The 13,614-nt window shown below is 32.8% G+C and overlaps 1 protein-coding gene across 1 annotated transcript in view; it reads left to right on the top strand.

Moving 5' to 3' along the window:
• The window catches only part of LOC127737606 (transcription factor Dp-1-like), a 47,525-nt gene that overhangs the window by 13,139 nt on the left and 20,772 nt on the right, over window positions 1-13,614 (top strand). Inside the window, exons 2-3 of the mRNA XM_052248446.1 lie at window positions 1,282-1,406; window positions 12,045-12,108. Of these exons, the coding sequence (XP_052104406.1) occupies window positions 1,282-1,406; window positions 12,045-12,108 (189 nt within the window). The remainder of the gene's footprint in view (window positions 1-1,281; window positions 1,407-12,044; window positions 12,109-13,614) is intronic.

Raw genomic sequence — 13,614 nt, 5'->3', positions numbered from 1 at the left:
AAATGGTTGAGATCCCCACCCCTAAACCATATATATTCCTGTTCGTCATGTAATGAACATTTGAATGACGTATAGGCCCAGTCCCCAGGGGTTCCTCCCCACCCCCAATGTTCTAGTATCTTGTAAATGGTCGAGATCCCCACCTTTAAACCATATATAATCTGGTTTGTCATGCCAAGATGATTTGAATGATATACAAGGTTAGTCCCCAGGCATCACTAATGCATATAACTTTACTGGACCAAACCAATTTTCACTGGAAGTTGCCCAATGTCAGGCGACCCTGGGAATTACGAATTATGGGAGCTTCGTTTGGGAGACTTCGTAACAGCATCCTGTTACATTCATTTCTTGTTGTAAACGTATTTCTGATAATTTAAATCTTTTTGATTAAATTAATTAGATGCAAACCGCTGAAATGTAAGAAAATAACTTTGAATAGACCGATCAATGTCCGATTCAAAATAGTTTACCTGTCACCTGAACAGGTAAATTTTAGCTGTTTGACAACTAATTAGCCTTGATTAAAATGAGAAGGTATTAAAGTAGGGGTTGTTTTGATAGTACTTAACGATCATGTCACTTTTATGACCGGAAATGTGTGGCTGTTAAAGGTCAAAAAGATCGCGAATTATGTTAAAATGACCGTCTCTTAAAGCCTTGAAAACTAAAAAGTAGATGACCGTTTCATGCTTTGCCCAGCCGGACTTTTACCGGACATTATACAAATGTCCGGCATATATGACCGTTTTGGAAGCCTTGACATGTATATGTTTTAACTCGTTTTTACACAATACTTTTTGGCGATACTTGGCATAAAGCTAGAGTATGAACAAAAAGAACATCGCTGTCAAGAATAAAACCTGTGAAAATATATAATTTGCCCAATTTTCAGTGAAAAAAGTTATAGAGTCAGCTCTCAAATATAAGGGTGGGTTAGGGTACAGTTAACACAGATGCTGTTATTTTTTGGCCTTAACTGTGCACTTATTTCGAGTACATGTATGTAAATCTTATTGTTTGAAGAATGGCAAAGCTGCATGATTTACTGAATAGTCATGATAGTGAAATAAAATGAGGCCTTTTCATTAATCTTTGCCTGAAGGGTCTGAGTAAGATTTTGATGTGCATTTTAATTTGAAGAAAGCTCCTCCCAAGGTAATTTATGTACTGAAGGATATGAGACTAGAACTACTTAATGTGTTTAAATCAATCACAATGTAAAAATTTATGAGAAAAAGCACTAATTAAATTCACTGATCTGCAGTTTTTTTTTTACAGCCCAATCAAGTCCGATGAAAATAATTCAGACAACGCCAACACGAGGAGCCAGTGGTGGAGGTGAAATCAAAGACGATATTGTGAAATTCTACAAAGATTCTGGACTAGAACCAGTGGCAAAAGAGGTGATCATTTGAAATTATTTTACCATACAATGTACATTGATTTATATATGCAGTGTCTTAGTTAGCCCAGCCTCCTTCCTCAAGTCCTGCTCTCTGCAGGTTTTTTTTTCAAAAGAAATAATATTACTTTTCAATGCAAAAAAGTAATTCTAACTACATGTACTAGGCATTTTTTTTTATCAATCCCATAAATTTCAAATATTTTTTTTGGAAGGGGGGGGGGGAGGGGGGTAATTTTATTTCCCTCAAGATTTAAGAAATTGTCAATTTTCCAAAGAAAAAAATTGGGGGTCACAATTTATTTTGCTAATTCTTTGTATATAGTCTGAAAACAGATCTACTAAGTATTGCGCAACAGCACAGTGTATTGCACAAAAGCAAGAAGTCTTCAATTGAATATAAATTCAAATCATACAACCAATTTCAAGTTGTTTGACTACATTTACTCTGTGTCAGAAACCTATAATGTGCCAAATATTTAATTACAATCCAAATTCAGACCTGTATCAAGCTGTGATATTGTGTCCATTTTTGCCCCAACTGTTCAGGGTTGGACCTCTGCGGTCGTATCCAGCTGCGCTCGGCGAAGCAGTTTATTTTATTAAAAATTACATGTAAGTAATGTATGTCTAAACTGTCAGTCTTCTACTTCTAGGAGTTATTGCGCTTTAATGACATTTTTTTTGCAATTTTTCCTGATATCTTTAAAACCGGAATAGAAAGATAAAAACTTTAAAACACAAAAATAGTCAGTTGACTGGTTATTTGAGTTAATGCTTTTTTTACCAATTTTTTAGTGTTTTTTAAGTTTACTATTATCTTGAAAGCTATTATAGATAGATAAACACTTTAATAGCAAAACTGATCAGCAAGACAATTTCTTAAATAAATCAACCTTGCTGAAATTGTTAGTCTACTCATTATTTGAGTTCTTATAAAAATAAGAAGATGTTGTATGATTGCCAATGAGACCACTCTCTGCCAGAGAATAAATGCTTGTTATTGATGATTTTAACCAATTTTTGGTGTTTTTGCCTAGTATCTTGAAAACTAAAACAAAAAAGATACTAAGACACTTTAAAAAGTAATAAATGTGGATAGTGTCCACATGTGGACACATATGATGCCCCCACTTGCATATCATATAGTTATAAAGGGACATTACTGAAGAGCAATAAAAGTGACGCTACCCAAATTTGAACTTGATCTGAGTTTTGTGGTAATAAGCAATGTGTGTAAGTCTCATAACATTTGGTTGAGGCTAACTTAAGTAGAAAACAGAAACTAAAAAAAAAGCAATTTTTATACGACCACAAAAAAAATTTGTGGTCGTATATTGGTATGATGTTGGCATTGTCGTCGTCGTCCGAAGACACATTGGTTTTCACACTCTAACTTTAGTTTAAGTGAATGGATCTCTATGAAATTTTACCATACGGTTCAATACCACAAAAGGAAGGTTGGGATTGATTTTGGAGGTTATGGTACCAACAGTTAAGGAATTGGGGGCCACAAAGGGGCCATAAATAAGCATTTTTGTAACTTCCAGACATAACTTATGTGTTAGTGTATGGATCTCTCTGACATTGTACCACAAGTTTCCATATCACAAAGGGAATGCTGGGATTGATTTTGGGGGAAATTGCCTCAAAATTTTAGGAATTAGGGGCCAAAAAAGGGTAAAAAACAAGCATTTTTCTAGTTTCATGACAATAACTTGTGTGTAAGTTTATGAATCTTTCTGAAATTGTACTACAAGGTTCCATATCACAAAGGGAAAGCTGGAATTGAGTTTGGGGGTAATTGCCTCCAAATTTTAGGAATAAGGGGCCAAAAAGGGGCAAAAAATAAGCATTTTTGTCGAGCCTGCGACTTTTGTCGCAGAAAGCTCGACATAGGGATAGCGATCCGGCGGCGGCGGCGGCGTTAGCTAACTTCTTAAAAGCTTTATATTTTAGAAGATGGAAGACCTGGATGCTTCATACTTTGTATATGGATGCCTCATGTTACGAAGTTTCCGTCAGTCACATGTCCAATGTCCTTGACCTCATTTTCATGGTTCAGTGACTACTTGAAAAAAAAGTTCAGATTTTTTGTAATGTTAAATTCTCTCTTATTATAAGTAATAGGATAACTATATTTGGTATGTGCGTACCTTGCAAGGTCCTCATGCCCGTCAGACAGTTTTCACTTGACCTCGACCTCATTTCATGGATCAGTGAACAAGGTTAAGTTTTCGTGGTCAAGTCCATATCTCAGATACTATAAGCAATAGGTCTAGTATATTCGGTGTATGGAAGGACTGTAAGGTGTACATGTCCAACTGGCAGGTGTCATCTGACCTTGACCTCATTTTCATGGTTCAGTGGTTATAGTTAAGTTTTTGTGTTTTGGTCTGTTTTTCTTATACTGTATGCAATAGGTCTACTATATTTGGTGTATGGAATGATTGTAAGGTGTACATGTCTAGCTGGCAGGTGTCATCTGACCTTGACCTCATTTTCATGGTTCAGTGGTCAAAGTTAAGTTTTTGAGTTTTGGTCTTTCTTTCTAATACTGCATGCAATAGGTCAGCTATATTTGGTGTATGGAATGATTGTAAGGTGTACATGTCTAGCTGGCAGGTGTCATCTTACCTTGACCTCATTTTCATGGTTCAGTGGTCAAAGTTAAGTTTTTGAGTTTTGGTCTTTTTTTCTAATACTATATGCAATAGTTCAACTATATTTGGTGTATGGAAATATTTTATGATCTATATGTCAGTCACGCAGGTTTTATTTGACCTTGACCTCATTTTCAAGGTTCATTGCTCAGTGTTAAGTTTTTGTGTTTTCGTCTGTTTTTCTTAAACTATAAGCAATAGGTCAACTATATTTGTTGTATGGAAGAATTGTTAGCTGTACATGCCTGCCTAGCATGGTTCATCTGACCTTGACCTCATTTTCATGGTTCATTGGTCAATGTTTAGTTTACTTGGTTAATGTTAAGTTTATGTGACAGTTGTAATAAAGCTTTATATTTAGGACTATCAACATAATATCAATGATTAGTAAAGAAGGCGAGACATTTCAGCGTGTGCACTCTTGTTTCTAGTTTCATGACAATAACTTGTGTGTAAGTTTATGGATCTTTCTGAAATTGTACCACAAGGTTCCATATCACAAAGGGAAAGCTGGGTTTGAGTTTGGGGTAATTGCCCTAAACATTTAGGAATTTGGGGCCAAAAAGGGGCAAAAAAACAAGCATTTTTCTAGTTTCCAGACAATAACTTGTGTTCAAGTGTATGGATCTCTCTGAAATTGTACTGCAAGGTACCATATCACAAAGGGAAGGCTGGTATTGAGTTTGGGGGTGATGAATCATAAGGGGGTTCAAAAAATTTGGGGGGGGGGGATTTTTTTCTTTAAAATTTTCCATTTTAAATTGGTTATTTCTGATTTATATAAAAAAGCAAATAATAATGATATGGTTTGAATAGGTAATTTTGGGGGTAATTGCCTCAAAATTTTAGGAATTAGGGGCCAAAAACGGGGCAAAAAACAAGCATTTTTATATGGACAAATACTTTAGTACAAAACATAATTTAAAGCAGTGTAAGAGAGATAAATCAAATACATCATTTGAATTACCTCCCTTACACTGCTTTTAAATTATGTATAAAGTAATGGTTAATGAACAATTAAGACAATTTAAAACAGTGTAAGGGAGGTAATCCACATACAATGTTTTGATTACTTCCCTTACACTGCTTTTAAATTATGTTTAAAGAAATGCATATTTATAAAGGAAGACCAGTAAAAATATCTGCAAATGTTGCACCTTTTCTGTTTTTTACAAAAAAATCCATAAAAAGAAATTGTGGGGGGTCAATTTTTTCTCATTTCAGATTTCAAGAAGTAATCTTTAATTGCACAATTTATTTATTTGTTATGCCAAATCTGACCGTGTATTTAGATTTTTAATTTTGGGTCCAGTTTTCAAATTGGTCTACATTAAGGTCCAAAGGGTCCAAAATTAAACTTAGTTTGATTTTAACAAAAATTGAATATATGGGGTTCTTTGATATGCTGAATCTAAACATGTATTTAGATTTTTTATTTCGGGCCCAGTTTTCAAGTTGGTCCAAATTGGGGTCCAAAATTAAACTTTGTTTGATTTCAACAAAAATTGAATATATGGGGTTCTTTGATATGCTGAATCTAACCATGTATTTAGATTTTTTTATTTGTGGGCCCCGCTATCAAATTGGTTCATATTGAGGTCAAAAGGGTCCAAAATTAAACTTTGTTTGATTTCATCAAAAATTGAATTATTGGGGTTCTTTGATATGCCAAATCTAACCGTGTATTTAGATTTTTAATTTTGGGTCCAGTTTTCAAATTGGTCTACATTAAGGTCCAAAGGGTCCAAAATTAAACTTAGTTTGATTTTAACAAAAATTGAATTCTTGGGGTTCTTTGATATGCTGAATCTAAACATGTGTTTAGATTTTTGATTATGGGCCCAGTTTTCAAGTTGGTCCAAGTTGGGGTCCAAAATTAAACTTTGTTTGATTTCAACAAAAATTGAATATATGGGGTTCTTTGATATGCTGAATCTTACCATGTATTTTGATTTTTGGGCCCCGTTATCAAAATTGGTCCACATTGAGGTCAAAAGGGTTCAAAATTAAACTTTGTTTGATTTCATCAAAAATTGAATTCTTTGGATTCTTTGATATGCTGAATCTAACCATGTATATAGATTTTGGATATTGGACCATAATAGGTAAATTAAAAAAATTATGTTCTTAGACCACATTCATTCTGTGTCAGAAACCTATGCTGTGTCAAATATTTAATCACAATCCAAATTCAGAGCTGTATCAAACTTGAATGTTGTGTCCATACTTGCCCCAACTGTTCAGGGTTCGACCTCTGTGGTCGTATCAAGCTGCGCAAAGCGGAGCATTTTATTCCATTTATAATGGGCATAACTCTAGAACGATTAAAGTGACGCCACCAAAATTCAAACTTGATTTGTGTTTTGTTGTAATAAGCATTTTGTATAAGTTTCATAACATTTGGTTGAGGCAAACTCAAGTCAGAGAACGGAAACCAATTTTGGGACGTACATACAGACGGACAACGGTAAAACTTAATGCCCCCACCGCTACGGCTGGGGCATAAAAATGATCAGAAAGACAGCTACAAACAACTAAAATTTTGTTGAAATAGTTCCCTTATAGGAGTGATTGTTCTTAAATGACTTTTACACTGACAGCAGTAGTTGAAGGCAAGACACAGGGTTCAGCAAACCCTTTACAAATTTTATCAATTTTGCATAGTTTACATGTTAAAAAGTTTGTGCCTAAGTCCTTCAAAGGGCACTGATACTTAATGAAAATTATAACCCATTGTTAATTTTCAGTAATTGATCAATTTTATATAATAATTTAAATCAGTAACCTCAAATAAATTTCAGGTTAAAATACTTTTTACATGTAGTAAAACCCTAATATTAATGAATTTGGAGAAATTAACACCTTTCAGATTAAATAAATTATTTAAATTACATATTTTTATTATTGATGTTGTAAGACTCAAGCCATCTGTATTGGAATTTAGAAATAGACTTTACATTTTGATAGAGAAATCATTAAAGACATCTGCCTCTTCTACACCTGCCTGAAGTCCTTACATGCTATTGGTGACATCAGATTTAATAAAAACCCTTTTAATCATTATGGTATTATAAACAAGTTTTAAGTTTAATAGTTCACCTTGTTGTCTTACCTTTCTGACAAAAGGGGATATTTTATATTTATTTAAGATTTTATGAAATAAAGACATTTTTAGAAAATTCAGATAGATTACTTATTATAGGAAGCACAAGATTGAATAGGCAAATGGAATGAAATAATTTTAATAAAATGAATGCAAAAAAGGGGGAGTTCATTCAATGAGATGTAAAAACATCAAAAGACATAGAAGTATTGATCAACAAAGTGGACCTTGACATGCAGTAAAATTAATGTTCATTTAATAATAATATCCTCCTGTTCTTGGTTCACTTCCACTGTGTGCAAACATTGTTAGTAGAACAGATTTATTTAGGTCATTAAATACATCTGCTCATTCCTTTACACAAACTGACAGAGCCACATACTGTTGTACACAACAAAGATATACATGAAAGTCAGAAACAAACATTTAAAATGGTAAATATTTGTTATTTAAATTTTTTTCCACAATTTAAAGGCAAGATAACTGTTTTTATTATTTTTTGGCTTAAAGAAATGTCAATCAAAAAGTTTACTGAAGCGAAAATCCTTTATTTACAAAGACTTGGACAAAGGATTAAGCAAGTAGCTATCTGATAACATTGACCTAATTATCTCTAATAAATATTGAGGTTTATAAAGAAATTGATTGTACACCAATTGCATAATGATTGTAATATGAGTTTGATTGCTCTACATTTTTGTGGTTAATTGGTTACAAACAATGCTTTTTATGCACATTTTATTGTAATAGCCATATATATATATATATATATATTCTTACACACATCCGTCTTGATTGCGATATTTATCCACTTGAGATAGTTAAATTTTCAAAATTTAAAAAGCCCTCATCACCATGATTGACAAGAAAACACTGAATGATATATAGTTGTACAGTGTTAAGAAGATGATATTATATACTGTAATTGTAAAAGCTACATTTGTACCTGACCCAATTACTCAGCTTTTGTGAACTCTTATGGTCATCAAAGCATCCTCTTAACCTACTGGAGTCTGGACCATATTTTAACATACTAAATGAGGGGGTTTGATCTGCCCATTCTTGAATTTGACACAGATACAAGGTGAAGAACATTGCAGTGGACAGAAATTCAATGCAAATACATATGTTGACACTTAACTGAAGTCATTGTGAATTGGAAGTTAAAAGAAGTGTGCAATTAATATTCACTTGATAAATAGTTTTTGTTTGCCTCCACCCTACTATTGGAATTTCCTACAAATAAAAATTCAGTTTTTCCATTACACCATGCACTCCTCCTTCACATATGCATTAAATGTTGAAACAATTTATCATGTTTATTTTCAGTTTAAAGCTCTAGGATAAGTGACATCCTGTTCATATGGTGTGTTGATAGGGAAATAATTATTCAAGGATTAATCACTTTCTGTTATGTAACCTCCAATAAAGTCAGTGAGAACTCATCTTGTGTACATATGTCAGTGGAGAGAAAATGTCTAAAAATTTAATTTCTAGTTTGAAAATTTGACCAAAAACGGTTATATTTGCCATGGCGTAAATTCGATTGTTAATGACTCAAAAATTCCAAATTAAAAGTCGCCCATGCAAAAAAAATTAAAAAGATATTGGGATAAAAAGCCCTTTCTCACATGTGAAATTGTATCAATATATTTAGTTAAGAAATCTGAAGGCGTACCAACTAGTTTTCGATGGAAATTTTAAGGAGAACAACTTTGCTTTGGAAAAGCACTTATTTTTGTCATGAAAATTAAGAAAAACACTAAACAGGGAATTATTTGAATCTGGAATAATTTTGAATTCTGGAAAATTGATAAGAAATGTATGATGAAAACTAACCAAATTCAGGAGGGTTAGCCATGAATGCATGGCTAAAGGGGGTTAGTTAATTCGTACTGAAATATTAGTGAAGGTAAAATTAACCTTAGCCATGCTTGCATGGCTAACCCTATTTAGTTAGTTTTCATCATACATTTGTTATTAATTTTCCAGAATTAAAAACTATTCCAGATTCAAATAATTCCTTGTTACTACTAGTTGTATTTCATAACAAATAATGTAAAAGATATATGAACAGATAAAGTTTTTATTTGAACTCACAGAATCATTCTTACTGCAGCTTGAACAAGAAAGCCAAATTGTTGGCAAAAAGCGGTCAATACTAGCAGATACTGGTCATTTGAAATTTTGATAAAAAATAACTATCGAATCCAGTCAGTCCGTACCTTGTGAATTACTGGGTAAATGGACAGTCTTTTTTAATCAAAGAAAAGGTTCTCTCAAAACTAAATTGTGGCATTTGCTTCAATTACTGTTAGTCATGAGAATATGAAAGTATTCTAGTCAATATCAGAGTTCTCATGAACACATGATGGACAATGATTATTAGAATAAAATCTTAAATAAAGAGGTAGAAACAGCAGCCAGAAGAGTATAGATCCTTCAAACTTTCATTTCCTGGTTTTAGAAATTTTTTATTATGCTTTTGAATAGTCAGGAATTAGTTTTTGGAAAGATTGGAACTATTGTTCCAAGTCTTTCCTAAGGCACTGACATCCCTTACAAGAAGTAGCACAGGTTAGTTACTAAATCTACAAAATGTATACACACTGAAATATAGTTCCTATGATTCTCATGTCTGTGTACATATGCACATATGATCTGTGAAAAATTTGGATTATATTTTATAGGTGTTCATTTAAGTATGTATTTCTTTAAGGTTTGTATATGTGCAGGCTACTTTTGTCATTTTCAAATTTGGGTAGCGTCACTTTTACCGTTCTTCAGTTATGTCCCTTTATAACTATATGATATGCAAGCGGGGGCATCACATGTGGACACTATCCACATTTATTTTAATCTTCGAATTCAGTGTCATTTAATCATGATGATTGTTTTCAAAATCAATAAGCAATTCTTAGAGGGAAAAAATAGTATGCCTATATTTCAACTTACAATACCCCAAAACAACTTTTTAAACAATAAAGTTCTGAGCTTCCAGTCTATCTGTTTGTCCCATGTCCCACAAGGATAATTGATAAACTTTGTTAGAAGAATCCTTATTGTAATTTCTTCTGTTTCAAAAGATAAAGCGTAAAAGGTGAAACATGTAACAGGGAACATTATTTTGTTATCTTCTCTTCCAATCTTTCCATGACTGACTGATTTCCATCACTTTGATTCAAAAATAACTTTTATATAAACATTGTACTTTTTCCCTGTCATATTAACATTTATTAGGGGGTAGTTGTTATACAGTGAAAACTGTCCAAACCGAACACACTCAGGACTTGGTGTTTTGACTGACTGATGAGGGACACCAAGTTAGGTCATGTTGATTTCAATTTAAACGATAATAAAATAAGATATACCAAAAAAAATGTTTAATTCATCAGTAAAGCTCATAAAAAATGTTGGTATGGTTTATGTCTGAGCCTGCGATAAACGTTGTAGTCTCAATTCTACACCATCGTCTGAGTCAATCAAGTTTTCTGCAATATTCACTGTTCAAGAAAGTTTCACAATCCCTGTCAAATTTCGATTCTGTAGTTTAATTGTCATCAATATCGCTGGTTTCTATTATCTACACACTTGGGTCCTTTGAGTTGAACTGTTGAACTAAATCAGATAACAGAACGTCATCATCCGGGTCTTCAGGCTCATCTGCATTTGATGGGGTCTCTAAAGGGAATCACAAATAACGAAAACATTGAGCAGGGTGTATATCTTTACTTTTGAGAATGTCACAAACAGTAGGTTTTACAGATCCCCTATTTCATAATAAGATCTTTTTTGAGATAATTTAAAATTGCCTCCGTGTATTCAATTAAACATATTTGCATTTTAAAAAAAGAGAAAGTCCAGTTCTTGCATTTTTTGGCGATGAAAATAATTATCATTTTTATAAATAGTTTGTTTCTTCTTATTAATTTTAATTTAAACACTGTCTACATGTACAGTTACAAGCTAATTAATTTATATTAACAACTTATCATTAAATTAAACTTCAAATAACCTCAAGGATTCTTTGCCAGCATGTGTTTGTTTAATCACTCATGCAAATAATTGTAAATCCTTCAGTCATTGAAATTAGCACAGGACCGACTGCCTATGTCCTGTAAAAATGTCTTCGGTCCTGTAAATTTTAGAGAATTTTGTAATACAATCTAAAGAGAAAAATAAACATCTTGACTTCGGTCCTGTAAAATCCAAACCCTAATTTCGATGGCTGCTTACATGTACATTGATTTGATTGCTATCAATCTATTTTGAATCTTTTAATACACATTGATTCACTAACGAGCCTTCAAAAAGCATTCAGAATTCAGTATCGGCAGGGTTTGGTTTGATCAGGTTGTATTAACGTTAATTGATAGGGAAATTTCATGTGACTTTGGAAATTGTTCGTTTTAAAGTGAAATTTGGTTTAATCAGGGTTCAGTTTCCCAGGTTTCAATGTAGTTATTAAACTTTTGGCTCCTATTATCCATATAATTGCAATGCTCTGATAATCTTGTCCCCTGTAATTCTATTTACCTGTAAAAATCAAACCTTTTCAAGAAAAAATATTTTGATTTATACATGTTGAAATAATTGATATATATAGCATTTCTAAAGCATGCAATATCATTACTCCTAAGAACTAACTTAGTCATAATTCATGTTAATAGTTTATAAAACATACCAATATCATTCATTTCTAATAACTACCGTAATAAGATGCCAAAAGTTAAAATAATTTCCCCTATCAAACAATCTTTTACTAGAATTGATAGTTAAGTCTGTTAAGAAGAGACTCAGTCAATATCAATTAAGCAGGCAAGACATCCTCGATGTCCATTCTCTTTTTGAATCATAATCTCTGTCTTTTCAGGTTGGTTTGTTGGATGCTAATGGTGACCTGACTGGTTTTAGAGATCAAAATGCAAGACAGAATAGTGAGTTTATTTAAGAGTTAATAACTGTTAATAAATAGAAAAAAAAGAGATGTAATTGAGATGAGAAATTATGATTAACATTAGATTGGTTAGATGTGATGTAGTTGTGATTAGCATGAGATTGGCTGGATGTGATGTATATATGATTAACATGGGATTGGCTGGATGTGATGTATATATGATAAACATGGGATTGGCTGGATGTGATGTATATATGATTAACATTAGAATGGCTAGATGTGATGTATATATGATTAACATGAGATTGGCTGGATGTGATGTAGATGTGATTAACATGAGATAGGCTGGATGTGATGAAGATATGATTAACATGAGATTGGCTGGATGTGGTAAAGATGTGATTAACAAGAGAATGACTAGATGTGATGTTGATATGATTAACATGAGATTTTCTAGATGTGATTAACACGAGATTGGCTAGATGTTATGTAGATATGATTAACATGAGATTGGCTGGATGTGCTGAAGATGTGATTAACATGAGAATTACTAGATGTGATATAGATATGATTAGCATGAGATTGGTTAGATGTGATGAAGATGTGATTAACACGAAATTGTTTAGATGTGATGTAGAATGATTAACATGAGATTGGCTAGATGTAATGTAGTTGTGATTAACATGAGATTGACTAGATGTCATGAAGATGTGATTAACATGAGAATGACTAGATGTGATGTAGATATGATTAAGATGAGATTGGCTAGATGTGATTAACACGAGATTGGCTAGATGTGATAAAGATATGATTAACATGAGATTGGCTAGATGTGATGAAGATGTGATTAACACGAGATTGGCTAAATGTGATGTAGATATGATTAACATGAGATTGGCTGGATGTGATGAAGATGTGATTAACATTAGATTGGCTAGATGTGATGTAGATGAGATAAAGACAATGGGATAAAAATGAGAAACTGGATAGAGGTTGGGGAAAGGGTATGTGAAACATTCACTTCCTGTTTTTCAGATACTTTCAATTGTGAGTGGGGGTATGCTCAGCATAAAATTGCACACTTTCTTATTCAAGACTGAAGTTGAAATGCTTTATATTTGTGATTTATACAGTAATAACATGCTGAAAGTTTTTATAATTTGTAAGGTGATATGAGTGAGTCTGACATACCAATGTATTGTTCGCATAGAAATCAGGCCTCGACAATAACGCTTGTCCGATTGTCCGGTACCAGAGGAAAAAACGGTCGGACAAGTAAAAGCTAGATCGAGCTTGTCCGACGGGACAAGTAAAATTATTCTGCAGAAAATAAATTTAATCCAACTTTGATGAACAAAGTAATTATAAACAAAAAACAAGAAAAGAAGATAAAAACAAGTATTAATTTGACATGTTTACTTGCAAACCGATAATTTTAAACTGGTTTTTTGTCAGGTACTTTTTAATAGGTAAAAGGCATACTATTCTCGGAAACCAGTTTTACTGATCCGAATCAGCGATGCGCTTTGTAGAAAAGGTAACTTTA

This window comes from Mytilus californianus, unplaced genomic scaffold (assembly GCF_021869535.1).
Source record: "Mytilus californianus isolate M0D057914Y unplaced genomic scaffold, xbMytCali1.0.p SCAF_4, whole genome shotgun sequence".
In the NCBI taxonomy this organism is placed as follows: Eukaryota; Metazoa; Mollusca; class Bivalvia; order Mytilida; family Mytilidae; genus Mytilus; species Mytilus californianus.
The sequence above is the reverse complement of the archived record's forward strand: the minus strand, read 5'-3'. Positions and strand labels throughout refer to the sequence as shown.